The following is a 27,613-nucleotide window of genomic DNA, read 5'->3' as shown; positions in this document are numbered from 1 at the left end:
TCACGAGGGAAGCTGGTAATTCTCACATTGCTGAGTTGGCGGCTGTGACCGGTCCCTCCAACCTGGCTTACTCTTGGAAGCGATTCCTCTTGCAGTGTGTGGGCGCCTCTCCACGTGAGCAGGCAGCGCAGGGTGGTTAATCCCACTTCACTGAGATGAGGCTCCTCAGAGGAGCTGCAGCAGGCCTCCTGGCTCCTTGTCCTCAGCGGTGACAGCCCCGTGCAGCCCAGGGATGGTTGCTGTCGCCTGACCCATCAAAACTCCACTTCTGTCACTTGTGAGGAAAGATGCAGTTGTCAGGAGAGGAAACATTTTTTTTTTTTTCTGCCCTAGGAATGATTCTTTCGCCTCTGAGCATAGCCCCTGTGAAGGATTGGCCTCCATGGGAATAGCGAGAGGCAGCCACGCGCGTGTGTTCTCGCATAATGCACCAGCGAGATGGGTGGGAAGTCAGAACTCTGTGAAATTCAAAGATACACCCAGGCTTTGAATCAGTTAACGCTTGAGAGGTACTGGTTGGCATCCCTGGCGGGGAGGAAAGAAAGAAGCGAGTATTCCAGACCTGAATTTGTCAGCAGTGATCTGGGGTGCAGGCCTTTCTGGGATGCATTTGCTTGCTCAAGTATTATTGTTGCTTGTTGAGAATTAGGCATTGGGAATAGAGCAGGGCATGCAGTGTGGAGTCCCTGCCCTCCCTCGCGAGCTTCCTGTCAAACGTGGAAAACCAGCAACTACAGCTGACAGAGAAACGGAGGAAAGTGACGTGGGAGTGGGGTCTCTGGGGACACAGGCAGGGCAGGTCAGTTAGTCTGGCAGGGCGGGGGGGGGATGGGGGCACATGGGGGAGATACTAGGGAAGGCTTCCTGCAGGGAGGGGCATTTGAACTTGCACCGGAGGATGAGTTAGAATCACCCAGAAGGGGGTGGGTTTTCCCCACCAGAGGAGCAGCTCCTGCGCAGGCCAGAGGCTGGGGGGTGTGATGGTTTCAAAGCCCTGGAAGACGTCCTGCGTGGCTGGCGAGGGGGTCAGAGCCTGAGACATTTAGAAAGGATGTCCACTGCCAAGATGACTTAAGGACCAAGGAACAGGGGAACTAGGGAAGGGAAAGCGAGCACCCGAGGAGGGGAGTGATGGGGGTGGGGGAGGGTGCTCTGTTAGAGGGGGCCCCATGGCAGGTGAGGGAGAGCTCCTGCGAGCGCACCCCAGGCCTGGCTTAGGAGCCGGCTCTCTCATTTCCAGCGTGTGACCTTGAGAAAGGCACTTCAATTCTGCAGAATGGCAGGAGGAGGGGGAGGAGGGCACCCACAGAGCACCACCTGTGCACCGGGCACAGGGCTGGGTTTCCTGGTTCAGCGAGAATTGTTACAACGGTCTCACAGAGTGACCGTGGAATGCAGGGTCAAGCTTGTTGACAGGTCTGTGACCATGCATGGCACCTAGTAGGTCCTCAGGAAGTGCCAGCCAGGTTGGACTGTGTGCCTGCAGGACCAGGTGGGCTCAGTCCCGGGAACAAGGTGTAGTAGTAGAAGCACAGGTGAGGGTCAAGGCCACGGGTACAGACATGCTGTGCCTGAGTGCAGCTCCAGGGGCTCTCTGTCTGGAGTGCCATTTCAGAAGGAATCTGATTTTCCTGGTGCATCAGAAAAGAGGTGGTGGTGGTAGAAGCTCAATGCCAGCCACAGGCACCAAGTGGGGCCATCGTTGTGCATGGGACACCCCCCCCCCCACTTTACCTTTTTTGGTCTGAATGCAAGATGAAGCTGAGTCCTGCTGGAATCTTGGAGCGTTGCTGCCCTAGGCTAACCCTGCAAGTAAGGGGTGAGGGGTCCCATGGATGAACCCCAAAATGTGGCCGCAAAGATCAGATCTGAACACCGAGCTGCTGGAAGGCTAAGGACTTTCTCCTTCCCACGATGGCTTATTAAAGGCAGGCTCATGAAGAGTGACCTCAGAGCTCAGCAGGGCACCGTGGCCTGTGGGCAGCATTCAGCGGGTGCTCAAGCAAGTGCCGGGGGGACTCACAGTACAGCCTCTTCCTCTGAGAAGCTTGCCCCTGGCTGGGATGGGCCTCCCCGCAGAACGCAGCCCAAACAAGGCCAGCTCCAGTCGGCCCTCACCCTCTGTAGACACTGAAGTCGTAATTGCACTGATTTAGATTTTGAAAGCGACAGCCTTGTTCTGCTACCCCAGGATAAAAGGAGAGGATGAGAAGCTGCCCCTGGAATCTGCCATGATCAGATGTTACAGAAGGTATCTGAAATCAGAAGGACTGACATCCTCCTGCACACACACCCCCTCTTGCCCACTGTGGACCAGTGCCTCTGGGCTGAGCAGGTGCCTCTGCGCGGCCTGCTGTTCCCGTGGCGACCCACATCATCCATCACAGGCGGGGACCCAGCCTGTTCCTCCTTCCCCAGCTTTGCCCACGTGGGACTGGAGCTCTGAGGAGGCAGCCGGAATTTCTCTGTGTGCTATTTTAGTATTGTTGCGAAGCCTGGGAAGTCTTTGTTCTCCAGGCTGGTTACGTAAGGTTCCATAGAAAATGCAGAGCACAGCCTGAAAGCTCCTGGAGTTTGTGATGTTCCCTCTGCTAACTTCTTTTCTGCCCACCCTCAGTTGTGTTCCTTTAGCTGCCCAAGAATATCAAGGCAGCAGGGGTCCCCTCCTGCTTCTTTCTGGATGGCGTCCCCACAGGCACATTCTTGGACAAATTGTGTAAGGGAAATACAGCCCAAGGTGGATGGCCCCACTGCCTTGCAGGGACGTGGGGATGCTGGCAGTCACTGCAGACTCACGCTTCCCAGGGGAGAGGGCTTCTGGGAGCTGGGCATCATGGCCTGGCCGGGGCTCCTCTGCTTAGGACATATCTACTGTAGACTGAGCTGTGCTGGGGTCAGGGGGTGTCCTGCTGGCTGGTGGGTCCTGGCTGGCCATGGCGCCCAGTCTGCAGGGAGCACAGACACAGGAAATGCAGCCCAAGGCTGGCATCCCAGTGGCAGCATCAGGAGCAGCCGGGGTGCAGGCACTGGGGTTTCCACAAGGAAAGGGGGACGTCACTGAGCCACGGCAGCCTGCTTGCCTCCAGGGTAGAGGGAGCAGCCCTCATTTCAGGAGCTGGGAGACCGGAAAGTGGTTTCTCCTTGTGCCCCAGGGTGAGGTCATCCCTGTGCCCGTGGTAAAGGTCAGAGCTTACAGAGCAATTCCTTCTTTGGTAAGGAAGTGTCTTCTGGTCATCATGGTTTTGGGGTGCCTTGTGGCATCTCCCCGAACCTCTGATCCCCCCTCCACTCACCCTGGAGAGATTTAAAGACTCTGGGCTCCTGAGACACCTTTCAAATGTATCTTTCCATTTGGATTTCACTTCGTCACAACCAAAATCTCATGGCAAATGCACAGCCGTTCCTGTGCTGACTGGTGCTTATTTGTTTATTTATTTATTGAGTCCCTGAGCTTCGTCAGACACTGGGCTGGACCCTGGGTCACAGCAGTGAGCATTGGGGGGTGGGTTCCTCCCGTCCCTGGTTCCACCTGGCTCCGGCATCTGATGAGCTCCCGGCCAGGGAGGACTCAGGAGCCCAGACCCTAGGCAGACTTGACAAGGTCTCAGGCCAAGTTTGCTTCTCCTGTAGCTTGGAAATGTCAAGATCCAAGTCCTTCCTCTGTTATCTCCTGCTGTAAAACGCTCCAGCACTTAGCATCTTAAAGCAACACTATCATCACACAGTTCTGTGGGTCAGGAACCCGAGCACAGCTTAATGGGATGCCTCTGACCCAAGGTTTCTCACGAGACCTCGGTCAGGCTGTTGACCAAAGCTGGGGCCCCCTCAAGACTGAACTGGGGGACGATGAGCTTCCAGGCTCACTCACACGGCAGCTGGCAGGGGTCTCCTCGCTGGGTGCCCCATGATGCAGCAGCTGGCTTCCCCCAGAATCCAGCAAGAGACAGTGACCACCCAAGATGGAAGCTACTATCTTTTGATAACTGGTCGTTACTTCTGCCACTTTCTATTCCTTAGGACTAGGTCACTAGGTCCAGCACACACCTAAGCAGGGTGGACTCCACAGGCCCTGAGAACCAAGAAGCCAGGACCAGGTGTTTCTCCCACTGGCCTGGCTCCTTCTAACTTGCACCACACCTGCAGTAGTGACTCTGGAGATGGCCCCTGAATATCCGGGCATTGTTCCTGCAGCGGAGGTGGTGGTGGTGGTGGTTCCTCACTCCCAAATGAATCCAAGTTCCTTAAAGTCAGGAGCCGCCATGTGTTCTGTGCTCTTTATCTCCATATAGACCAACCATGTGCCTAGCAAGTAAAAACATCTCAGCTCCAAGTGGGAAAAATTAACAACAGACCAAAGTGAATTATGTTTTACGTAATTATAGGGCTTGACATCCCTCTTGGCAAGACGGCTAGAGTAGCTGCATATAGAGTCAGCTTTTCAGAATGTCAGCAAGGTTGCACATGCACCTGCCGGCTCCAGAGTGTTGGCCTTGATTCCCAAGCTTGTCTCTACATGGTCTCAAGGTGGCGGTTCCAGCACCAACACCACTTGTCCCACACCTGCGTCCACACGCACAGGAAGTAGGGTTTCTTCTTGTGTGGGGAAAAAAAGTTTTCCTTGCAGCCCCCAGCATGCATTTCCTTAAGGCTCATTGTCCATCCCAGATACAGGATTTCCTCTAAACCAATCACCGCGAAAGAGGAACTGGATTGCCACAGCTGGTTAAGTGGATGGGTTTGGGAGAGGCCATCGCTCTCTAGGATTTTTGGAAATGTGTGAGGCTGTCACAGGGAGTGGTATTGGCATTTAGTGGCCCAGAACCGGGGTTGTACAACTTTCAGCAATGGTACCTAGCACAGTCCCCCCAAACGAGGAAAGAACTGCTTATCCCCAGGTACTGTGTGGTCACCTGGGTGAGCCTGGAAGCACCCCTTCTCCTGTGAGCCTTGCTGACTGCAGCCCTGGCCAGCAGCTTGAGTGAGGACTTGTGAGGTACTCGGGTCAGAGGACCCAGCTATTCTGCTCAAATGCCAATACTGTCCCTGCTCGTGTAGCCCCATGGTTCTCAACTGGGGATAACGTGTGCCTCTCCCATAGGTGAGAGTTGTCCGCATTCGGAGACTCTCTGGGTTGTCACAGCTGGGGGCTGTTCCCAGCCAGGGTGCTCCTAAATACCCCACTGTGTGATGGTGGTGGGGATGGTCCCCCCGGTTGAAAATATCTGGCTCAAAATGTTGATTACGCTGAGGCTTAGAGACCCTGGTTAGACCAGTTGTAAGTCATTCCTGGGCGGGGCTCAGCTGCTTGTTGGCCCAATTAGACCTGGTTTCTGCTGGTGAGGAGGAAGCAGTGATGGTCTTGGTGGATGGCCATGGGGCCAGCCACCATGGGTGCCCAGCAGGACCCCTGCGAGTTGGCTGGCTCATGTGTCGGCCAGTCCCTTGTCTGAGGTTGGTTCCCAGTTAGGCAAGTGGCCAAGGACTGGATGGAAGGCAGAGTTATGGTTGTTGGAACTTGAGTTAGTTTTCTCTCAATTTTTAATCTCACTTCAACTCTCTACTTCTCAGTTTCGATTTCTATAAAATGGGTTTGTTAACGGTGGCCTCCATACTGGGATTGAACACGAGCTGAAAGGGTGGCTGCCTCTTGCTTTAATGTGAGAAGTCCCATAAGATGTGTCTACTGCCATTGTTCCCTCACTAAGCCTGAGAAGTGGCACTGGGCCCAGCCGGCTCGTGGTGAGTTGTCCATGTGGGCTAGATCAGGTGTTGCAGTGAGGAGAATGTGGCCATTAGGATTGGACTGACCTGCGTGGCCACGCGAGATTCTTCACCTGCCACAGGGTAGCCGTGTGCAAACCACGTCCCATCAGAGAATGGTATTAACCTTAGGGTTGTTGTGAGATCCCCATGGAACAATGCCAGGGCAGGCCCTCGCCAGATGGAGTTACCCCGTCCTCCGCCTGCCTCTGTCGCCTTTGCCTTCTCTCCTGCAGGCTTCTTTGGGTGGGCTTAGGAGTGGGGCACTTCAGCAGTAGCACAGAGTCACAGGACCGGAAGGGACCTCTTGGCCAGATTAGGTGGCTTTTGGACCTCAGAGAGTTGGGCCCTGAGGGCGTAAAACCTGCAGTTTGATTTAGCCAGGCCTGGGGTAGCGTCCTGAGCCAGGGTGCTTCCGGGAGGCAGACAGGATTGGGGTCATGGCACCATGAGGGTTAACAGGAAGACTAAAGCCAAGAGGAGGAGACAGTGCACGGTGCACGAAGATCCAGAGGGGGCTAAGGGGCCTCCTGGGAACACGCGAGGGTGCTCCATGGAATCTGGAGCCGGCGTCAACGAACGACTATGCCGGGGCCCAACCAGGCCCTCCACCTAAGGGTATTTTTGGACATAAGTTTTATGGACATGCAGCCACGCCTACTCATATCCGTGTTGCTGCGGCTGTTTTTGTGCCACAAAGACAGATCGAGCAGCTCGAAACGATAGAGGAATTGGAGAAGGAAGAGTCTGGGAGCAGTAGAGGCCGTTACATCCTACAAAACTTGAAATGTTCATTTTCTGGCCCTCTATGGAGAAAGCGGGCTGATCCCTGGCGTGGGGGACTTCATCCACGGCGACGGCCGTGATGAGGATCACGCGCCTTGGAGTGGGACCCTCCACTGTGAAATGAATGGCGCCACCTAGAACTGTGCAGTGCACAGCCTGTTCCACTCAACGTCAGCCCCGCCTGAGAAGAATGTCCTGCAGGGTTCTGTGCGTGTGTGTGTGTGTGTGTGTGTGCGCGCATGCGTGTGCACCCACGCGCTCGGGAGAGGGAGGGAAGCAGGATCCTGAAATGTCAGCACCTTGCGGGGGGCGAGAGTTCCTGCTGCAAGCCCACAGCGTGGGGTTTGGGGGAGGTGAGTCTAAATTTAGACTTTCCAAAGCCACTCTGTAATCCAGGGCCTCGGGAGTCCCGGGGAGGACAGTGGGCACCCCCACCCCCCGCCATCCCCATCTTGTCTCTGGTTTGCCTCCACCTGTTAAAAGGCTGGATGGCCTTAAACAATTGCTGGAGACTCGGTGAGGAGTCTGTCAGGAACTGAAGCTCCACTGTGAGGGAGTCCTGGGGGTAGAAATTTCTATTCCTAGGCCGGCGCCGCGGCTCACTAGGCTAATCCTCCGCCTTGCGGCGCCGGCACACCGGGTTCTAGTCCCAGTCGGGGCGCCGGATTCTGTCCTGGTTGCCCCTCTTCCAGGCCAGCTCTCAGCTATGGCCCGGGAGTGCAGTGGAGGATGGCCCAGGTGCTTGGGCCCTGCACCCCATGGGAGACCAGGAGAAGCACCTGGCTCCTGGCTTCGGATCAGTGCGGTGCGCCGGCTGCGGTGGCCATTGGAGGGTGAGCCAATGGCAAAAGGAAGACCTTTCTCTCTGTCTCTCTCTCTCTCACTGTCCATTCTGCCTGTCAAAAAAAAAAAATTTCTGTTCCTGCATTGGATCTCAGTGCTTGCCACAGACACATGCCAGCCCCAGCTGCCCATGCGGGAGTTCCCTGCATTCCTCTTGCTGGTGTCATCTGAGCACAGCTGTCACCTCACTGTCACTCTTCCCCAGGTCCCTGGGGAGGAAGTCACACCTGTGACTCAGAGCAGCTCCCAGCCACCACCTCATGGTGGTGCTTTGCCCAGACACACGACCTTGTGCCACTCCTCTGCCTGGGTGGATGTGTCCAGATGCCCATCTGCCCCTCTCCAGGCCCCGATGGGCCCACACCTCTTGGTGTAACGTGCGAGAACTGAACCACTGGTCTGAAACGTCTTAGGTATAACTCAGTCCGCCTCTGGAGAAAGGTGCAACGTTTGCAGTCGAAACGATAGAGGAATTGGAGAAGGAAGAGTCTGGGAAAGACCAGCGTAACAGGAAACGGGAATGGGGACCGAGCAATGGACAGACTAGGGCTGCCTGGTCAGCACGGCTGTCTAAGAGGGGCAGCAGCTAAGCAGAAGGTGCTCCCAAGAGGGTTCAAGTTCAAGTTCAAGTGTGAGTGCTTAGGGCTTGTGGTGAAAAGGGCCCTGATGAGCAAGCCTGGGGGGAGGGGCGGCTGGCCCTCTGGGAACTGATTTTGCAGCCGCCATAATTCAGGTCTTTCCAGCCCACAGGGACTTTTCTTTGTGTGACTTTATGCCCCAGCCTTGTGAGACTGGGAGATGAGAGTGTAGAACAAGTTCAGTGTCAACCCAGGTTGGTATAGGGTACATGTCCACGACAGGATACACAGGAACCCCCGCGGGAGTTTGGGAAAGGGGGAAGTGTCGCCGAGCGTGGGGACGGAAGCTGCACAAGGGAGCGGGGCGTCGTCTGGATTCCGAACGACCGCCAGCAGGGGAGCATTGCAAGCACCGCAGCAAGGCAGGGATAAAAAGATGACATTTAGGGGCCCGTGAGGAAGTGGAGTGGCTGGAATCGGGCCTGCCGCTGACGGGGACGGTGCCTGCCCTGGGAGAGGAAAGGGAGAGTTTTAAAAATAAATGAAGCACCTCTTAATTATTCACGGCTGATCTGCATTGCAGCAAGTCCTGCTTCTGGCTCCCTCATGATGTCATCCTCCTGCCCGCTGCTCCTCGCTGTCTCCCTTCACAGCCCAGCAGGAGCTGGGGCGGGCAGAACGCTTCGCTCCCTCTTCCTTGGGGAAACAACACAGGCCTCTCTCGGCTGTGCCCTTGTGAGCCAGGCCAGGCTTGCAGGTAGAGGGGGAAAGAAGCTCCGGTTTCATTGCTGACACCTGGCTCAGGCAGCGGGAGGCAGGGGAGAGAGCAGGGGGAGCCGCGGGAGCTCCGGGCTCTCCCGAGTTAGGTGCCCAGGTGGACTTCCGGGCACAGACCGTAGACTGTGCCTCAGTGGGCGGTCCCAGCACCAGCTGTGACTGGCCAGGCACCCTCAGACGGAGCTCGTGGGAGCTGGAAGCACCAAGCTGGCACCCTCAGAGCCTTGGGGTGCACTGCCAAGTCCCCGTCTTCCAGTGCAGGTGCTCTCGGGCTCCTGAGGGTGGAGGGGCAGAGGCCATTACTACAGGGCAACTGGCCAGTCCCAGTCATGACTGCTTGTCAAAGAGGCAAAGAGGGCACGCCGGGCCTGCGGGGAGGACCATGGACTTGTTCGGTAAGGGTGCTTCCCAGTCTGAACTCCTCTGTGGTTAGTTTGCTGCTGGCCCCTATGGTCCTACACAGAGTAGGAGGACTCCAAAAAGTCTGACAAGTGACCCGAGTAACAGGTGCCTCTTACTCTAATGTAAGGCAGTGCTGAACACTGGCAAAACGGGGACATGGCCTGAGCAGTTCCTACGTCCAGACTCTGGGCAAATGCCATTGGAGAAGATCTGATTATTGAGATCGGCCACATCCCCTCATTTGCCCCCTTGGTTCCAGAGCATTGAGGTCACCGTTGTTGGCAGTTGTGCAGGGTGCAGATAGCGCAGTGTCCCTGCAGGGGGCGCCCTGCAGTACGATGAGGATTTAGAAGCAGCTTTTGTGCCGGATGCCCTGTTCTTTCTCTGCGAGGCCGTGGACTTGATGGACTCACAAAGCCTGCCACTCTCTCAGGAGCTCTGATTGCGCCTTTACTTCAGGGGTCTGAACCCACACGGCTAAGTTTTGCAGTGTTTTCTCCCCAGTGGTACAATGCATGTGATGTACGCCACCAGCCACTGGGCGGAGTGGGGGAGGGACCCACAGTCAGGATTGGGTTCCCCCGCTGATTTGAAGCGCTAGATAGCTCCTCCTCACCAAAAAGAACACAAGGGGTCTTCAGCAAGTTTGTGAAAGAAGCATGATGAACAAACGATGCTCAGACTTCAAAAGTGTTTTGCGCCAAAATAAACTTCTCTTTTAATACCACTTTTCCAGAAACTTACTGAAGTACTTGCCTACAGTTTACCACGCCAGACCTAATGTGGTACTGGGATGTCTGTGTCTGATTTCTGGGAAAAAAAATTTTTTTAAAAAAATCCCTTTTTAAATGGGTGGCAATGTGCAATTCTTCTAATCTGGCGTATGTGTTTCTGCCGCTTCTGTGGACAGCAAAAAGCTAGAGAAGTCCCAGTCCCCAGGCAGATTCTCTCTTCAAATGTCCAAAGAAGGCAGGAGAGGAGCCTGAGTGGAGAAACAAGATGATCGATCTTTTATTTTCTGTCTGCGACTAGTTTCTTTCTGCTCTCCGCTTTCCTAGCCAGTGCCGCTGCGTGTGCTTGGAGAAAATAACAAATTAATTTTGCGAAGGTCAGAAGGGGCAACCCCCCACCCACGGACTGCACGTGTTAGCCGTGGGGGAGCCGGCGTCGACATGAAAGGCGCACATCTGATGGTCTTATCGAATGAATCCATCTTTGCTCAAACACAGCAGGAGGGCTGCTGGGGCGGTGGGGCCGTGCAAAGCCCGGAATCCCCTGAGCAAGCAGTGTTTCAGCCGACTGGACAGATCAAATAACACTTGGGCTGGTGAACAAAAGACGCAAGTGGGAAGGTGTTAGAAGCTGGAGTGTGGAAATTTACCCAGTGTTGTTTCTTTGACAGGGAAGGAGCCTGGGTCTGAGAGATGCCACATTGCTGCGGCCTCTCTGGGTGCAGCGGAACTCAGTCTCCGCCGAGGCGGCGTGGATGAGGGGGTGGAAGACGATGCGGCCCAGAGCTGAAGGCTGCACGGGCTCCCGGCTGAGCGGCTGAGCTGCCCCTGAACTTGGAACGGCCGTCAGGTGCAGCGCTCATGAGAGGTGCACACCTTGCTCCACCTTCCAGAAGATTCCTTCTACCAGCTCCCCTTGGATTCCAAAAGCCAATCCAGCTCACCGGGCTGACGGGACCCCTTCCTACCGCTTAGAACACCAAGGGAGACTGTGATACAACTGAGCTTTGAGCCATCTTAAGGAAAGAGACGCAGCTTAGCAAAGCTCTGCACTTGAGCCAGCAAGGGCCTCTGGTGACAAAGGACTCAAAGGGACGGTTTCTGCATCTTTTGCTTTGAGGTCCATTGGGATTTAAAAACAAAGTTTCCATTCCTCAGATAACGACACTATTTTTCTTCCTTTCTAAGATGCCCCATTTGAAAGAAGCATGAGCCATTCTAAGCTGCCCAGTAGCTTCAGGAAGCCCAGGCGTTGGTGCACAGCCCTCCCGGTGTAGGTTGAGACAGCCTGATTCCCGAGTGGAGCAGCTCCGTGAGGACAGAGGTCATCCCTGTCTGCAGAGAGCTGGTGGCGGTGACCTCGGCAGGAGCGGAAGCACCTCTCGGCCGTGGCAGCTGACAGGATGCAGCGTGCTGGGGAGCCCGCTAGCCAGCACTTGGCCTTTCCCGACTGCCCCTTCCTCGCGAGGGCAGCCCCACACCACTGACCCGACCATGGCCGAGAGGGGCGACTGCCTCGCCAGCGCCTATGGGTATGACCTCGGCGGGCGCTTCGTCGACTTCCAGCCCCTGGGCTTCGGCGTCAACGGGCTGGTGCTGTCGGCCGTGGACAGCCACACCTGCCGCAAGGTGGCGGTGAAGAAGATCGCCCTGAGCGACGCCCGCAGCATGAAGCACGCGCTCCGCGAGATCAAGATCATCCGGCGCCTGGACCACGACAACATCGTGAAGGTGTACGAGGTGCTGGGGCCCAAGGGCGCCGACCTGCAGGGCGAGCTGTTCAAGTGCAGCGTGGCCTACATCGTGCAGGAGTACATGGAGACCGACCTGGCGCGCCTGCTGGAGCAGGGCACGCTGAGCGAGGAGCACGCCAAGCTGTTCATGTACCAGCTGCTGCGCGGCCTCAAGTACATCCACTCGGCCAACGTGCTGCACAGGGACCTGAAGCCCGCCAACATCTTCATCAGCACCGAGGACCTCGTGCTCAAGATCGGCGATTTTGGCCTGGCGCGGATTGTCGATCAGCACTATTCCCACAAGGTACGTCCGCCGGGCTGGCTGCTACCCGCAGCACTCCGAGGCTCTGCCTGGCTCCGTGCTAACCAGGCGGCTCGGGCAGTGGCTGCAGGGTGTCGGAAAGATCACGGGGCCGGGAGGGGGGGTCTGGGTCTCCGTCTTGGCTCTGTCACGTGGCTATGGCCAATAGCTGCAGGATGTATATAGGTTGTAGAAGGCTGGACAGGACAATACCAAAAATCTCTCCTAGCTCCCAATCCCACGGCTTTAGAATTGTGTATTGGTGAGTTTGCCTCTAGCGTCCCCGTACCCTGGCTTCCACCCAACCATCTCGTCTCCCTGCTGTCTGTTCAGGACATCATGGGTAGGGGGGCTCCCGCCACAGTTTTCACCTCCTCATTCAATCAGGGCGGACCTATTCCATGTCCTTTCTCTCCGACATGGCTAGTGGGCTCTAATGGCCAATCTGATAAACTGTTGCTCACTGCGCATCATCCAGCAAATGGCTCAGCTTTCCTGGGTCCCACGATGCATCATGGGAAAATCTCAGTGTCAGGATGCTGTGGTTGAGATCCTCCATGGCAGATGGTGAGATGCTCCCCCAACCGGCTGTAGGAATCAGAGCCGGCCTGGCGACACCGGCAGAGGCATGTGTCACCCTCCAGGCCCCAGACCTCCTCCTTCCTGGTCCCCTGCTCTCTTCAGGAGCTGGGACCCTGTGACATTCTGTGCTTTTCCTTACCCCAGGTTCCTGCGACTTTAGGGGTGCCCTTGAGCCCCTTCAGCATGAGCACACCACCAGGCACCCCTCCACCAGCACAGCTGGCTAGTGTGTTGGTTTCCAGCCTCCTGCAGAAGCCTCTGTCCCTTGACATCTTTTATCGGGAGAAAAATCCCATAGGGAGCAGGTGTGCTGTGGGCTGTAATCAGCTGTGTGTGATTGGCGGGGGAGTAGTCGTGCCCTTGACCGTGCTTCAGCCTTCTCTCTGAAGCCCTCCCTCTGCTCCCACACTGCCCTGCAGGACAAGGCCACCATCTGCCTCCTGCCCCAGCAGTGAGAGGGCACTGAAGGCCGGGCTCCTGGTCCTACCCTCACTGGCTGGAACTCAGGCTCCCACCGACATCGCAGACCCAAATCAGCCTCACCGTCTCTGGCCCCTCAGTGCCATAGATGCCTTGGGCACCTCAGCCATGAACTTGCCGTCTGTCAAAGCTGACAGCCAGCTCTGTAGTCAGAAATGTCCTTGGTGAAATAAGGCAGACAAACAAACCAACACACAAAACCCAGTGTGCTTCTCTGCCTACGTAGTGCCCAGAGCTCTCTCTCCCTCCTCTTGCTTCTAAGGAGCAATGACTCAAAACGAGGAAACCAAAGGTTTTAACCCAAATCACCTCTAATTTGATAAAAGACCGAGACTCCACGACCCTGTTATATCCAGGATGCACAAAACCCATCTTCTCTGCTGGAATAAACCAGTGCATTTGGGAACCATAGTAAGATGAGAAGGAGTAAGTGGAGTGTTCCACGGGACGATCTCAGAACAGCACACAGCAGGCTCTCAGCTCAGAGAAGAGAAGCTGCACTGGTAATCTTAGGAGGTGGCGTGGTCTGAGCAAGAGTCAAGGCTACCGGGTGACGAGGCTGGGCCCCTCCTGACCATGCTGGCTTGCAGTGGGTGGTCACGGGCCCCCGTGTTCTCATGCCCCAGGAGCCTGGGTTTCTCTGGCCCTCTCTGCCTCCTGGCTGGTGGTGAAGAATCTAAATGGACCATGAATGTAAGATTCCCCCTGGCAGGACTGCACCCATTCACTTAGCAGGTGCTGAGCGCCCACCGAGCCCAGGCCGGTGCTGGGAGCCAGGGAGGGAGAGACTGACACCGCTTGTCCAAGGGCTGTGCTCGGGCTCGCCATCCTGTTGCTGCCACTCCCCGGCTGGACTTCGGTTTTCCCAGGCAGAGGAGCTTAGATGTTCTGACTCACTCTGGTGGGGAGCTCGTCAATCAGATCATTGTGGGAGATGAAAAAAATGACGCAGGGGCTGACGTCACGGCATAGCAGGTAAAACCTTGGACACCGGTTCTAGTCCCGGCGGCTCCACTTCCCATCCAGCTCCCTGCTAATGGCCTGGGAAAGCAGTGGAAATGCATGGGCCCCTGCACCCATGTGGAGACCTAGATGAAGCTCCTGGCTCCTGGCTTTGGCCTGGCCCAGCCCTGGTGGTTGTGGCCAGTTGGGGAGTGAAACAGTGGATGGACGATCTCTCTCTCTCCCTCACTGTAACTCTGTCAAACAAATAAGTAAATCTTTTTTTTTTTTTAAAGTGACAGGAGCCAGCAACAACCAAGTAGGTACTCCTGTCATGCCCCCACCCACCCCCCGCCTCGGTGCCCTGGAGTTGGGCAGGCACTACCCACCCTCACCCCGTTTCCTCCCTTACACACTTTTGCTTTTAGCTTCCTGCCTTCTCTTCCCCAGTGATGAGGGAAGGACTTATATTTGGTGCTTTTATTTATCCAATATCTATTTAAATAAGTTCTCAATTAACCCTTGTAACACTGTGAACATTTAGGGCGGTTGCTCCATTTGAAAACAGAGGACTGGATTTGTTAAGCTTACGCAGCTGACCATGCTGGGAGTGGGCGTGGGGCTCTAGAACTGGGGCTGCTCATGTCCTCCCAGAGGCTCTGTCCACATGCCGCCTCCTCCGGGAAGTCTTCCTGGATTCCAGTTTATTATTAATAATTCCCTTCTGTGAATTCTCATGTCACTTTTCCCCAGTCCTGTAGCCTGTGTATTCTAAGTCTGTCTTATGGGGGTTTGTGCCTGTTCTTTTTACTCCTCCAACTCAGAGTCCCTCGGCTCCTTGAGGGCTGTCTCTTATTTATCTTGGTGACTTTCATTCACCACCACAATGTATCCACACTTTGCCTCCAAATCACATTAGGATGTCCTGAAAATCAGCTAGCTCAGGGGTCCTCGGAGCGTGGGCCCAGACCACCTCACCTGGGAACTCATTAGACTTGTGGATGCCTGGCCTGAAGGTGGCACCGGCCACCTGCGCATGCACGACTTCCCAGGTGTTTCTGATGAGCCTGACCTTTTAAGAGCCAGCGATCGCTTGTTCCTGGAGGCCTGGAGCTGTGGTTTTCAACTTCAGCATGAAGGAGACCACTCAGAAGACCTTCTAGAAAAGTAGGTGTGTTTGAAGCAGGTGCCTTTACCTAGAAGGGGTAGTTAGTGGTGGCGAGGGATTGCAGGCCCAGTATGGCTTCCCCTGGCTTCGATCGCATCGTGTTGGAAATAGCGTGTGCCAGCGCAGCCTGGGTGCGGTGGAAAGCTACAAAAAACGGAACCTAAACCAAAAGGAGCTTTGGTTCTGTTTAGGTTTGATTGTAGCATTAGTCAGGTGGTAGGAATACCGATTTTGGAAAACATAATCTTCCCATTCTGGTGTAAGCTACTTCTCTCGATTCAACTTACAAACAAGAACACTGGTTTCACGGCCGAGTGCAATTGAGCGTTTGAGATCTCAGCAATTTACCGCAGCTGGAAGCCTTGTGGTGCAGTTCCAGGCCCCCAAGGAGGCAAAGACAGGGCCTTTGCATGGGAGCCCTGGCCGGCGGCGTTTACGCTGGTTCAAATCTGTTGACCACTTCCCCAGTCTACTGGCCCCTCTGCCTGGCTTTGGTGGTTACTGGGGCCAAGGTGACCCACAGAAAGCTCCCTTGGGGCCCCGGATTCCCTAGAAACTGAACACAGCGGGCAGGAATGCACCTTTCTGAGCCAGGCAGAGGGTCTTTGTGTGCCAACGGTCTGGGTGAGCTCCAGCTCGCTGCTGGTGAACCCCAGGTCACTGAGGGGGACCCCAGAACTGAGCTCGGGTCAGTGGTGCTGGTGCCGGGAGGGGGCCCACCACCCGCAGAGGCCGGGTTTCCTGAGGAAACGAGCCCCAGGAGGACATCTCACTGCGGGCACAGCTAGCGTGGAGGGCCACTTTCTTTCTCAGCCGCTAAGCGTGTTATTCCAAATCAGTGACGCTGAAAAGATTTATTTAAAAGACTATGAAATATCCCTTTTTAAAAGGGAAAAATATGACCCAGGGGATTAGAACGGAGGTCATACTCAAGAGTCAAGTGTTCCTGAACTTGCAGGTGGATTTGGGGAGCTCATTTTGTTGGCTTTCCCTACCCTTTTGCCACCTTCCCCTGGGCAGGACAGGGCCCCCAAGTGGGCTGCTCACTCTGTCCCTGGGCCTCCTGGGGTCCTCGGAGTGCCACTCCCAGGATGCCACAGCCCGGCTGCCCCGTGGAGCTCCGAGGGTGACAGAAATCTTAGCCAGCAGGCACGGCGGTGGCACCGTTCGTTCAGACAGGGAGCCAGCCAGAGTCCCACGCAGGGCCCTCGAGGCCCCTGCCTGCCAGGTTGACCCTTTCTTGCCATTATGAAGGTGATGAGCGAGGTGTCAGGGGCTTAGAGCACTGGCTGCCTTCCATTATCCCAACGGCCGGCCCGCTACGCCCGTGCACACCCGCCCTGCTCTGCTGCCTCCCTCGCCACATCAGGCTCCCCCTGCAGACCCGCCCCTGGATCTGGGTCTCTGCTGGAGGGGGCAGTTGATTAAACGGCCAAAGGGATCAGTAGCTCCCTGGTCAGAACCCTTACTGTCTGCAGCAGCCTGCTGGGTGCCCTGGCCCGCACGGCACCCTTAGCGTGGCTGGGGAGGGGCTAGCGTTTCACGTCCCGCATCTCCGTTTATCTGGAGAGCATCTTAATTGTCCCCTCGTTTGTGAAGCTTGTTCTCTCTGGATAGAAACTTGGGAGCTCGGGGTCTTCTCTTTCGATTCTTGAAAAATGCCATTGCTGTATTCTCGGTCCCCACTCCTTCCGGGGGCGGGGGGAGCTGGCTTTCATCCCTGTCATTGCTGCCTTCTCTGGGGTGTGTATTTTTTCTCTAGCCCCTTTCAAGATGTTCTCTTGATCTTCGATGTTCAGCAGCTTGATTAAGATGCAGCCTTATTTGAATTTATCCTATGGGAGCTTCACTGTACATCTTACATCTCTGAGTCCATTTTTTCCACCACATTTGGAACATTTGCACTAATTTTTTTTCCTGCCCTGCTTCTCTCTCCCCCATTCTGGACCCTGATTGTCTGCACGTGTCAGCCTGGCATTTTCTCCACAGTCTCTCATTTTTTTTCAGAGTGGATAATTGCTATGGTTCTGTCTTCAGCTTCTCTAATCCTTTCTTCTGCCATCTTTAATTTATTGTAGCTCATTTGGTGCATTTTTTTCTATGTTGGATAATACACTGTTCTGTTCTTGAATTACCATTTCTTTGTAGTTCTCATTTGTTTCCTGGGATTCCCCCTCTCTCTACTCATTGAGACCACATTTTCCTGACATCTCTGACCATAGCTATAATGCTTTGCCGTCTGTGTCAATTCCAACAACTGGGACACCTCAGGGTCTGTTTTCTGTTGAGCATTTATTTCTCTCACATTTTCCGCTCCTCCACATTTCTAGTGGATTTTACCTGTTTCCCAGCATTACAGTTAACACTTTAAAGGAGTCTGAATTCTGCTGTCTTCCTTTAGTGAGTGTCAAGTTTTGTGTTGGGTGAGTGAGGGGTTAATGTACCAGTGGTTCTCCTTGGTTTTAGGCTTCGACTGGGCATTCCAGGGTAGTCCTTACTTGAGAGCATGGTCTTTAACCCCATGGCCTGGTCCTTCTTTGGTCTTACCTCCAAACATGGAACATTAGCCAGGTGTTTCCTCTCTGTGGGGCTAGAACCCCAATGTTCTCCAGCCCCCTACTGTGCCTGATGTCACTGTTCTGCTCTTAGTTCCAAAACAGGTGCTTTTTGGCTAGATCTCAACAGAGACTCACTCTGCCATGTGCAGCCCAGCCCTTAGCCAGAGGTCTGTGGAAACCTCCCACATAAAAATTTCTGTATCCCTATCATAAAAACTCCTCCCTCACAGGGGTACCCAGGGAGAGTGCGGGAGCAGGGAACTCATCTGACACGCCTCTTTCCCTTCCTGGGCCTCCCACTCAGCCCATTGCCCAAGCCCTAAAAACCTCAGCTATGTATGTTCTGCCTACAAAGGATGGCAAATCCAGTACCAGTTACTCCATCGTGACCAGCAGTGGCCAGCCCTCACATTTAGGGATGCAATACTCTATGTGGTTCATTATTTCCTACTGCTGGATTATAATGTCATTGTTTCCCCATTTTATGGAGAGGGACACTGAGGCCAGGAGAGGAACTGGCCCGCTGTCCCCTGGGGGAAGTGCTGGTGGTTTTCTCATCCCTGCGTCTCTGCTGTTTGCTTAATGAATATTATCCCGTGCAGTGAGAGTGGCAGAGCCTGGGGGATGAGTGTTGGAAAATGTGCTCCTCACGCTTTGTACTTGAGATTTGCTGGTAAGACAGCTGCCTTTGAGAGAGAATCTTCCATCTTGGGGGGGGGAGGGACCCCCAACTTCCAGGCTTTGTTCCAGTCTCTCCATTTAAATACTCTGAAGTTTAACTGTCTTAAAAACAGATCTGCGGCCGGCGCCATGGCTCAATAGGCTAATCCTCCACCTGCGGCGCCGGCACACCAGGTTCTAGTCCCGGTCGGGGCTCCAGATTCTGTCCGGGTTGCCCCTCTTCCAGGCCAGCTCTCTGCTGTGGCCAGGGAGTGCAGTGGAGGATGGCCCAAGTGCTTGGGCCCTGCACCCCATGGGAGACCAGGAGAAGCACCTGGCTCCTGGCTTCAGATCAGTGTGGTGCGCCGGCCGCAGCGCATTGGCCGCAGTGGCCATTGAGGGGTGAACCAACGGAAAAGGAAGACTTTTCTCTCTGTCTCTCTCTCTCACTGTCCACTCTGCCTGTCAAAAAAAAAAAAAAAAAAAAAAAAAAAAAACAGATCTGCCTTTGCTTATGCTGAAGAAGCACAATTAGAAGATTGAATCCAATCCTTTAAAAAATATTTCTAAACTCATTTGAAAGGTAGAATTAGAGAGATCTTCCATCTGCTGGTTCATTCCCCAAATGTCAGCAATGGCCGGGGCTGGGCCAGGCTGAAGCCAGGAGCCAGGAACTCCTTCCAGGTCTCTCACATGAGTAGCAGGCACCCAAGCACTTGGGTCATCTGCTGCTGCATTCCCAGGTGCATTAGCAGGGAGCTGGATGAGAAGTGGAGCAGCCAGGACTTGAACTGGCGCTCATATGGGATTCCAGCACCACAAGCAGTGGCCTAACCTGCTGAGCCATGAAGCTGGCTGAACTGTAGTTTCTTTACCCAGGCAGGCTTCGTTGTGGCAGGCTGTTGAGAAGACGCAGTGTAGGAATAGAAGGCACGGGGAGGACCATCTTGCTGTGGTTACCCCGAGCTTGCCACCTTCTAGATCAGCTGGGAGAGACCAGCCCTTGGCTCTAGCTTCATTGGCTGCCACCCCAGTCCTCTTGTGTTGTAACATCACTGATTTGTCACCACTCCCTGGAAAACACCATACCCAGTGACAGCTCTCTCCCACACACTGTTCCCTCTGCTCCCACAGAAACTCCTACATACCCTTGCAGATGTTCCTCAAATGTCCCACTTCTCGGAAGCTGCACCCCGCTCCCCAGGAGAGAGTTAATCGCACCTTCCTTTGGTTGCCCGTGGCTGTCTGTTTGCATGAGTCCCGGAGAGACCCGGTGCGGTCCTTAGGAACGAGTGTGTTTCTCATTCAGCTTTATATCCCTGGCATCTAGCGTGGTATCTGACCCCATAATACATGCTCATGAAATGCTTATTAACTAATGAACAAGCCAAGCCTCTGCCTTCCATTGAATCAGACATGGTCCTTAAGAGCACCCTAGGATAAAGCATAATTTCTCTCGCTTGGGGTACCTGTCAAATAGTTGAGATCATCCGTCCTGTTCTAACTCTCTCCAGGCTGAAACCCCCGTCTCTATGTAATTGTCCTTGGACACTGTTCCACGTGCCACTCCTCGTAGGAGCCTCATGGAGTAATAGGTTGCTTCCCATTGTATGGAGAGAGACAGAGGCCAGGAGAGGAACTGGCCCACTGGCACCCGGCTAGCAAGGGCAGAGCTGGTTTTAGCCCGGCGGGGGCTCCCGAGCGCCACTGCGGCGACAGCCACTTAGATGACAGCATTTCCAGAGTGCGCACCATCCTGACGTTCACCGCCCCTCCCCCCGCCAGCTGCTTTTTCAAATGTGAGTTGTGCAGCAGAGTCAGCGGGATGTGACACCCCTGCTCTCTAAATGACAGTGTCTCAGCATGGGCTTCCATGGGGCTGGGTGCCAGCCAACTTCTATTTGACACTTACATGGTGGATGCTTTAGCCCAAGAAATAGAACTCTCCTTGTTCTTACATCCAGTAGTTTAATCTTCTTGGCTTCAAGCAAATATCACAACGTTTTAAGGGTTTTTTTTTTTTATCTTTGTTCAATCACATAATTGTATCCTTTTTTTTTTTAAGATTTATTTATTTATTTGAAAGAGTTACAGAGAGAGATAGAGACAGAGAGAGAGGTCTTCCATTGGCTGGTTCACTCCCCAGATGGCTGCAATGGCTGGAGCTGTGCCGACCTGAAGCCAGGAGCCAAGAGCTTCTTCTGAGTCTCCCACATGGGTGCAGGGGCCCAATGACCTGGGCCATCTTCTACTGCTACCCCAGGCCACAGCAGAGAGCTGGATCAGAAAAGGAGCAGCAGGGACTAGACCCAGTGCCCATATGGGATGCTGGCACTTCAGGCCAGGGCTTTAACCCACTATGCCACAGCCCCGGCCCCATAGTTGTATCCTTTTCAGCTTCATCATTTTTAGCCCTGTCTTCTAGGAGTCCGCCGTGTTGCTGATGATCTAATCTTGTTACCCAAAGGCCCAGCCTCGTGGCCACTGGACGCCTCCCTCCAGGTGGCACTAACCCCAGAGCTGGCATTCTCTGGGCATGGTTTCCCAAATGGTTATCAATTTACATAATCATGTAGTTGTCTGACTCTTATTCTTTATTGTCCTCAAGGATGCCCTATGTGACTTAGCTCAATGGCTTATTGAGATTCAGAGACACTGTCTTTAGAACCCTCTCATTCTACTTCAGTATAATTTGAAGCTTATTTAGAATAAAAAGGCCAAGTTTGGGCGGCATGACCAACTGTGACATTTTCATTCTTAGATACCTGGAACTCAGATGTTGGCCAACCTCACCACATTATGTAGAGAAAATCTGACATATGAACATTTAAATTTACAAAATCCTGTTGGAGGTTAGGACATGGTTAGGTAACCTATGGGTCATCCACTTAATAGAATGTCAAACAACGATTTCCAGTGTTGTTTTTAAGAGAGTCAGCAATACCATGGAAACGTTTTATGTAGTAATAATGAGATTAAGTAGCAAGATACTTAATTGTATAGGTGCATGATCCTAAGAGTTTAAAACAAGGAGAAAAGAACTACATAGAAAGAGAAGCGAGGATTCTAAAAAGTTAACGATGGTTGGACGATGCTGCCTTTTCCCCTCCCCTGCATTTATGCATCATTCCCAAACTAGAGCAGAATGCGCATGTGTGATTTGATCGCAATAACGTTTTCAGGTAGGAGGTCGGGGAAACTTGCTGTGAGAATAAATGTACCCAAAACACATTCATTGCAAAGAGAGCAGCTGCTGAGAGAGAAGGAGCAAGCGCCGCGGCACGTGGCCCGGGAGCGCCTGCAGACCGCCCTTGGCTGCCCTCTGCCGCCAGCTGCCCACCTGGTCCTGTATGAGTCTCACCTCCCACCCAGAGCAGCAGCCCTGTCTCGGCTGCTGTCCCCAAGGACACAGAGGACAGGCTCACCCAGGTGGGCCGGGACCCTGGGAGCCGGACAGTCCTCCTGGGGCCGGGGACAGGGGCTGACCTGTCCCGCATGCTCCTGATCCAGTTACTGAAGCTCCCCCAATGCTGGCTCCCACCCGCTCGATAACAGATTCCTCGTCATGGGGCTGTGTGAGCTGTGAGTCCAGCGATGCCAGGGATGTGTAGCCCTGTGCCAGGCAGCTAGGAGGCGCTCGGCAGTGGAGCTGCGTTTTACTGTGATTGTTAATCCCCATCGGAGGGAGCCTGGAGGTCTCAGACACTGAAATTCCACCTCTGCTAGAAGATTGCACTGGCGTGGTTGGCCACACTCAGCTCTTCTTCCAGGATACAAATTCATGGCAGAAGGGTGGGCCCAGGTCAGGAAACCTTTTCCTGATTGAATTTGTTAAAATAGATGGATTAGGAAGTACCGGGCTTGTGTGGGAGGAAGGGGGTTTTAATTCCAAAGAACAGAATAGTGGGAGCCTCTTTAAATCTTGCACTTGCAAATTGGCCAAAGCAAAAAGTAGCTCTACTGCTGGGAATGTATACAAGAAGTGATATTCAAAACAGTTAACCTTTGGGCTCAACCAATCAGAAAAGCCATTGGCAGTGGCCTGTCAGAGTGGACAGCAGCTGGGAGCACGCTTCGCCCCTACCAAGACTGGGGAGCAGGGCCTGGCTTCCCCGAGGGGTGCTCAGAGCGGTGCACCTGTGACTTCCACTCCCAGGTGTGCAGCACAGCAGCCCTGGCGAGTCGGGTTGGGAAGAGGCAGCGCCGGTCCCATGTTTTCATTCTGGCCTCATTCTCCTCTGGGATATCGTGTTTGCCTCGAGGGTCCATAACACACCTGGCACCATCTCTCTCATTTTCTGGGTGAAGACCGTGGGAAAGGGCGCGTACGCCTGGCTCAGCTTCGTGCACCGTGCAGTTCCTCCTATGGCTCCCAGAGGGCATGAACAGCAGATGTGCTGGAGTATGAAGACTTTAGGGCGTGGTCATGGAGGTGTTTGGCTGCCAGTATCTTCTACATAGAACTACAGCTATCTGCAGCAACCATGCATTCTCCCAGCAAGGAGCCTTTGTAAAACATAAACTTATCATTCCATTTTCCATGAACTTTTAAAAGATATTTATTTATTTTCAATTTATTTCAAAGTCAGACAGGCAGCAAGATCTTCCATTCTCGTGGTTCACTCCCCAAATGCACCCAACATCCAGGGCTGGGCCAAGCCTAAGCCAGGAACGGTGAACTCTGTGGGGCTCTTGCACGTGGGTGGCAGGGCCCAGGCACTTGAGCCGTCACGTGCTGCCTCCTAGATGCACATTAGCAGGAAGTAGGATCAGAAGTGGAGCGGGCACTTGAACCAGGTGTTCCTATGTGGGAGTACCTAAACTGCTATATTAAATACCTGCCTCACCACGCCCCCCACCTCCCGCCCCAGCCACAAGTGTAATAAAGCATTGTGACCTGCAGAATGCACCCCAGGTCTTCTGTGGGTGGATTTTCCCGTTTCCTATCCCTACGCCCTCTGTTAGGGAGCTGGAGCAGAGATTCTCATGAGACTCGGCACAGGAGGGGCTGCCGGCCTGGATTCATGGCCGGAGGAACTGGTGTGCAGAAAGGTGGTTTTCAGGGGCTTGTGACCTGGCTGCTCGGAGCCCAAGGCCAGGGGGACTGAGCTGGGGCCTTCTGTCCTCAAGCTGTTCCTGGTCACCAGCTGCCCTTCCAACCCTGACCACCACCACCAACGCACAAATGCAGAAGCTGGGGAGAGAGCAAGGACAGCCGAGTGTCCTTGTGGCTCAATAAAATGGGCACAACTCACGGCACCGCACCCTGCCGGGCTCCTCCGCTCCAGATCACTCTGGGCCTCTCGCCAGCCCTTTGAAGAGGTAGGCCAGAGCATCCTCACCTCACTTGGGGTCTAGGGAGCCCCTGGGGTCCAGAGTTCATCTAAGGCCCCACGGCTGAGGGGAGGCCGAGCTGGGCCAGAGCTGCCTCCAGGGACCTGGAGAAGTCGCTGATGCACCAGGCAGGGCCTGGACCTGGGGGGGCTCCTCCTGCCCCCCTCTCTGGTGAGAGGCCTCCTGAAAGGAGGGGTGCTGGCTTCTGCCTCTCTCAGGAGGACACCTGGAGAGCACAGCAGTTCGGGGACCCTGCCAGACCCCGCAGTGTGCAGGGGTGGAGCCAGGACAGACATCGTTGGCGCTGTGTCCCAGCCTCTCCCTCACTCGGTGGTACCTTGCAGTCTCCTGCCTTCTGGCACACACCCCCCACCCCGGCACTGCCCCCACCTCCACCCACCCCCCACCCTGCACTGCCACACTGCTCTCTCCTTCATCCCCCGCCCCGGAAACTCACTGAGAGCCCGGGCTTGCTTCTTAGGGACGGAGCTTGCCACCCAACCCGCACCACCGGCTGGAGTACTTCTGTCGGTAGGACAACTCTTCCTCACATCCACTTTATAGAGATAGAATGAACATACCATACAGTTCAGCCATGTGAAGTGTGCGATTCAGTGGCTTGGTGTAGTCAGAGTTACCAGAATTGATTTAAAATCATTTCATTCTCCACAAAGAAAATCACCCCCTTAGTTGCCACATCCCTCCCAAAGTCCCTCATGATCCCCAACCCTAGGCTACCACTAATCATCCATCCATCCATCCATCCATCCGTCCGTCCATCCAACTATCCATCCATCAATCCATCTGTCCATCCATCCATCTGTCCATCCATCCATCCGTCCATCCATCCTACCTTTCATCTATACATCCATCTATTCATCTACCCATTCATCTACCGTCTTTCCACCCACCCATCATCTCCCTTCCTATCACTCATCTCTTTACCCATCCTTCCTGTTCTGTGGGTTTCATATGCGCGTAGTCACATGGTATACTGCTGTTCTTTGTGGCTGGTTTCCTTTCCCTCAGTATGTTTTCACAGTTCACCCACATGGTAGAAGCAGGTATGAACACATCATTTCTTTTTATTGCCAAATAATATTCCATGGTATGGGTTTATCACATTTTTGTTTATGCATTTGTCAGTTGCAGGACATTCAGATTGCTTCTGCTTTTTGAGTAGTATGAGTAATAGTGCTGTGAACATTTATGTACAGACTTCTCTGTGAACAATGTTTTCACCTCTCGTGGGGGTGTACCTTGGAGTGGAATGCGTAGGTCACGTGTTCGAGGCTATACCAGGCTTTCCAAAGTGGCTGCACCATTTTACATTCCCACCAGCAATGAGTGAGGGTTCAATTTCTCCTCATCTACAGCAACACTTGCTTTCTCTTTTAGTTCTTTATTAATATTATTCTAACCATCCACGTGAGCGGGAAATGCTGTTTCATTGCGGTTTCATTTGCATCTTCCTGATGGCTACTGTGGAGCAAGCTTGCTTATATTTCTAGGCCACTTTTATGTCTTGACTGGGGAGCTGTATGCAGAACCTTTGCCCATTTTATTGAACCATTTGTTTTTTAATATTCCATTGTAAAAATGCCTTATATAATGTAAATACAAGTCCCTTATCAAACAAACAGTTTGCAAAAACCTTTCAACCCGGACTCTGTGGGTTGTCTTTTTCCTTTGTTGATATTGTCTTTCGAAGCACAAATGTTTTTCATTTTGCTGATATCTAGTTTATCTATTTTTCCTTTTGTGCTTTTGTTTGTATTGTCATACCTAAGAAACCATTACCTAATTCAAGATCAGGAAGATTTATGCCTGCTATTTCTTAAAGTTTTAAATTTAAGTTAAAGTAATAAGTTAAATGATTACAGTTTTAGCTCTTACATTTAGGTCTCCAAGCCATTTTTAGTTGATTTTTTAATGTATGGTGTGGGACAAGGGTCCAACTTCATTCTTGTATGTGTGGATATCTAGTGGCCCCAGAACCATTTGTTGAGAATACTGTTTTTGCCCTATTGAATTGTCTTGGAAACTTTGCAAATACATAAGTTAACTGTAAAGTTTAGGGTTCTTTTTGGACTTTCAGTTTTGTCACATAGATCTATATGTTGCTTTTATGCTCATTCTACACTACCTTGATTACTGCAATTTTGCAGTAAGTTTTGTAATGAGGAAGTGTGAATGTTCCCACTTTGTTCTTTTTCAAGATTATTTTGTCTGTTCAGTCCATCAAGAAGAATGACGTGCTGAAACATGGTATAAGATGGATGACTCTGGAAACCATTATGCTAAGTAAGAGCCAGTCACCAAAAAGGCCACATGTTGCATGACTCCATTTGTGTGCAATGTCTAGAAAAGGCAAACCCATGGAGGCAGGTACCCGATGAGTGGACCTAGGGCTGGGAAGTGGGACGTGGCTGCTGATGGCCATGGGAATCTTGGTGTGACGAATGTGCTCTGGAATCAGGAGACAGTCAGGGTTGTACAGCCTTGTTCCTCTACTAAACCACTAAGTGGCACCCTTGAAAGTGGGGAATTTCATGCATGCAAATTGTATCTAAGAATTTTTTTAAGAACTCAATCTGAATACCCTTAAATTTGCTGTGATGTTTGAGAAACCAGTGTTACAGCTGTTTGGGGGAAATGGTTTGGCAGTCTCTTTAAAAGTTAAACAGGCAGACGTCTGTCACACTGGCTAAGCCACTGCTAAGAATGCTCCCATCCACACCCCAGATCCGGGTGCCTGGGTCGGGGTCTCAGTTCCACTCTCTGTTCCAGCTTCTTGCTGATGCACACCCTGCGGGCAGCAGGTGATGGCTCAAGCAGTGAGACCCCTGCCCTCCTTGTGGGAGACTCAGATGGAGTTCCCAACTCCTGGTTTAAGCCTTGTTCAGCCCTAGCTGTTGCAGACATTTGGAGAGGGAACCAGCAGAGAGAAGCTTGCTCTCTCTGTGTCTCTCTGCCTTCCAAATAAACAAAAAAATTTTTTAAAAATAACAAATTGATAGGATGGGTATTTTCGGCCTATTGATTAAGATATTCACATCCCATATTGGAGTATTTGGGTTCTAGTTCTGGCTGTGACTCCCAATCCCAGCTTCCTGCTAATGCAGACTCTGCAAGGCAGCAGTCATGGCTCAAGTGCTCAGGTTCCTGACACCCACATGGGAGACCTGGATTTTTTTCCCTAGCTCCTGGATTCAGCATGGCTCGGCCCTGGCCATTGAAGGCATTTGAGGATTAAGCTAGCAGATGGAAGAGGCTCTCGCTTGCTCTCTCTCTCTCTCTCTCTCTCTCTCTTTTTCTCTCTCTCTGCCCTTCTTTTTCTCCTACACTTCTCTTTCTGCTTCTCAAAAATAAATAAATAAATAAAAGCTATGCTTACATCTACCATATGATCCAGACATTTCCTTTCTTTGTATTTACCCGAGAGAAATGAAAGCATATGTCTACATATGTATACATACTTGTATACACATGTTCATAGCAGCTTTGTTTTTCTTTTTTTTCTTTTTTTCTTTTTTAATTTTTTGACAGCCAGAGTGGACAGTGAGCAAGAGAGACAGAGAGAAAGGTCTTCCTTTTGCTGTTGGTTCACCCTCCAATGGCCACCACGGCCGGCGCGCTGCAGCCGGCGCACTGCGCTGATCCGAAGGCAGGAGCCAGGTACTTATCCTGGTCTCCCATGTGGGTACAGGGCCCAAGCACTTGGCCCATCCTCCACTGCACTCCCTGGCCACAGCAGAGAGCTGGCCTGGAAGAGGGGCAACCGGGACAGAATCCAGCACCCCGACCGGGACTAGAACCTGGTGTGCTGGTGCCGCAAGGCAGAGGATTAGCCTAGTGAGCTGCGGCGCCAGCCATCAGTAGATATTTGAGTGCTAACTACGGCCTAGGTGTTAGAGACACAAGCCTGAATCAAAAGATTCTAGACAAAGTCCTGGCTTCCTGGAGTTTATATTT

The 27,613-nt window shown here is 53.2% G+C and overlaps 1 protein-coding gene across 3 annotated transcripts in view; it reads left to right on the top strand.

Annotated features, from left to right (window-relative positions):
* The window catches only part of MAPK4 (mitogen-activated protein kinase 4), a 130,496-nt gene that overhangs the window by 66,912 nt on the left and 35,971 nt on the right, over positions 1-27,613 (top strand). For all 3 annotated transcript variants that reach the window (XM_051851940.2, XM_051851941.2, XM_051851942.2), the window contains one exon: positions 10,549-11,917. In XM_051851940.2, coding sequence (XP_051707900.2) covers positions 11,372-11,917 — 546 coding nt within the window. In that variant the 5' untranslated portion in view covers positions 10,549-11,371. The remainder of the gene's footprint in view (positions 1-10,548; positions 11,918-27,613) is intronic.

This window comes from Oryctolagus cuniculus, chromosome 10 (genome assembly GCF_964237555.1).
Source record: "Oryctolagus cuniculus chromosome 10, mOryCun1.1, whole genome shotgun sequence".
NCBI classification, from domain to species: domain Eukaryota; kingdom Metazoa; phylum Chordata; class Mammalia; order Lagomorpha; family Leporidae; genus Oryctolagus; species Oryctolagus cuniculus.
The sequence above is the reverse complement of the archived record's forward strand: the minus strand, read 5'-3'. Positions and strand labels throughout refer to the sequence as shown.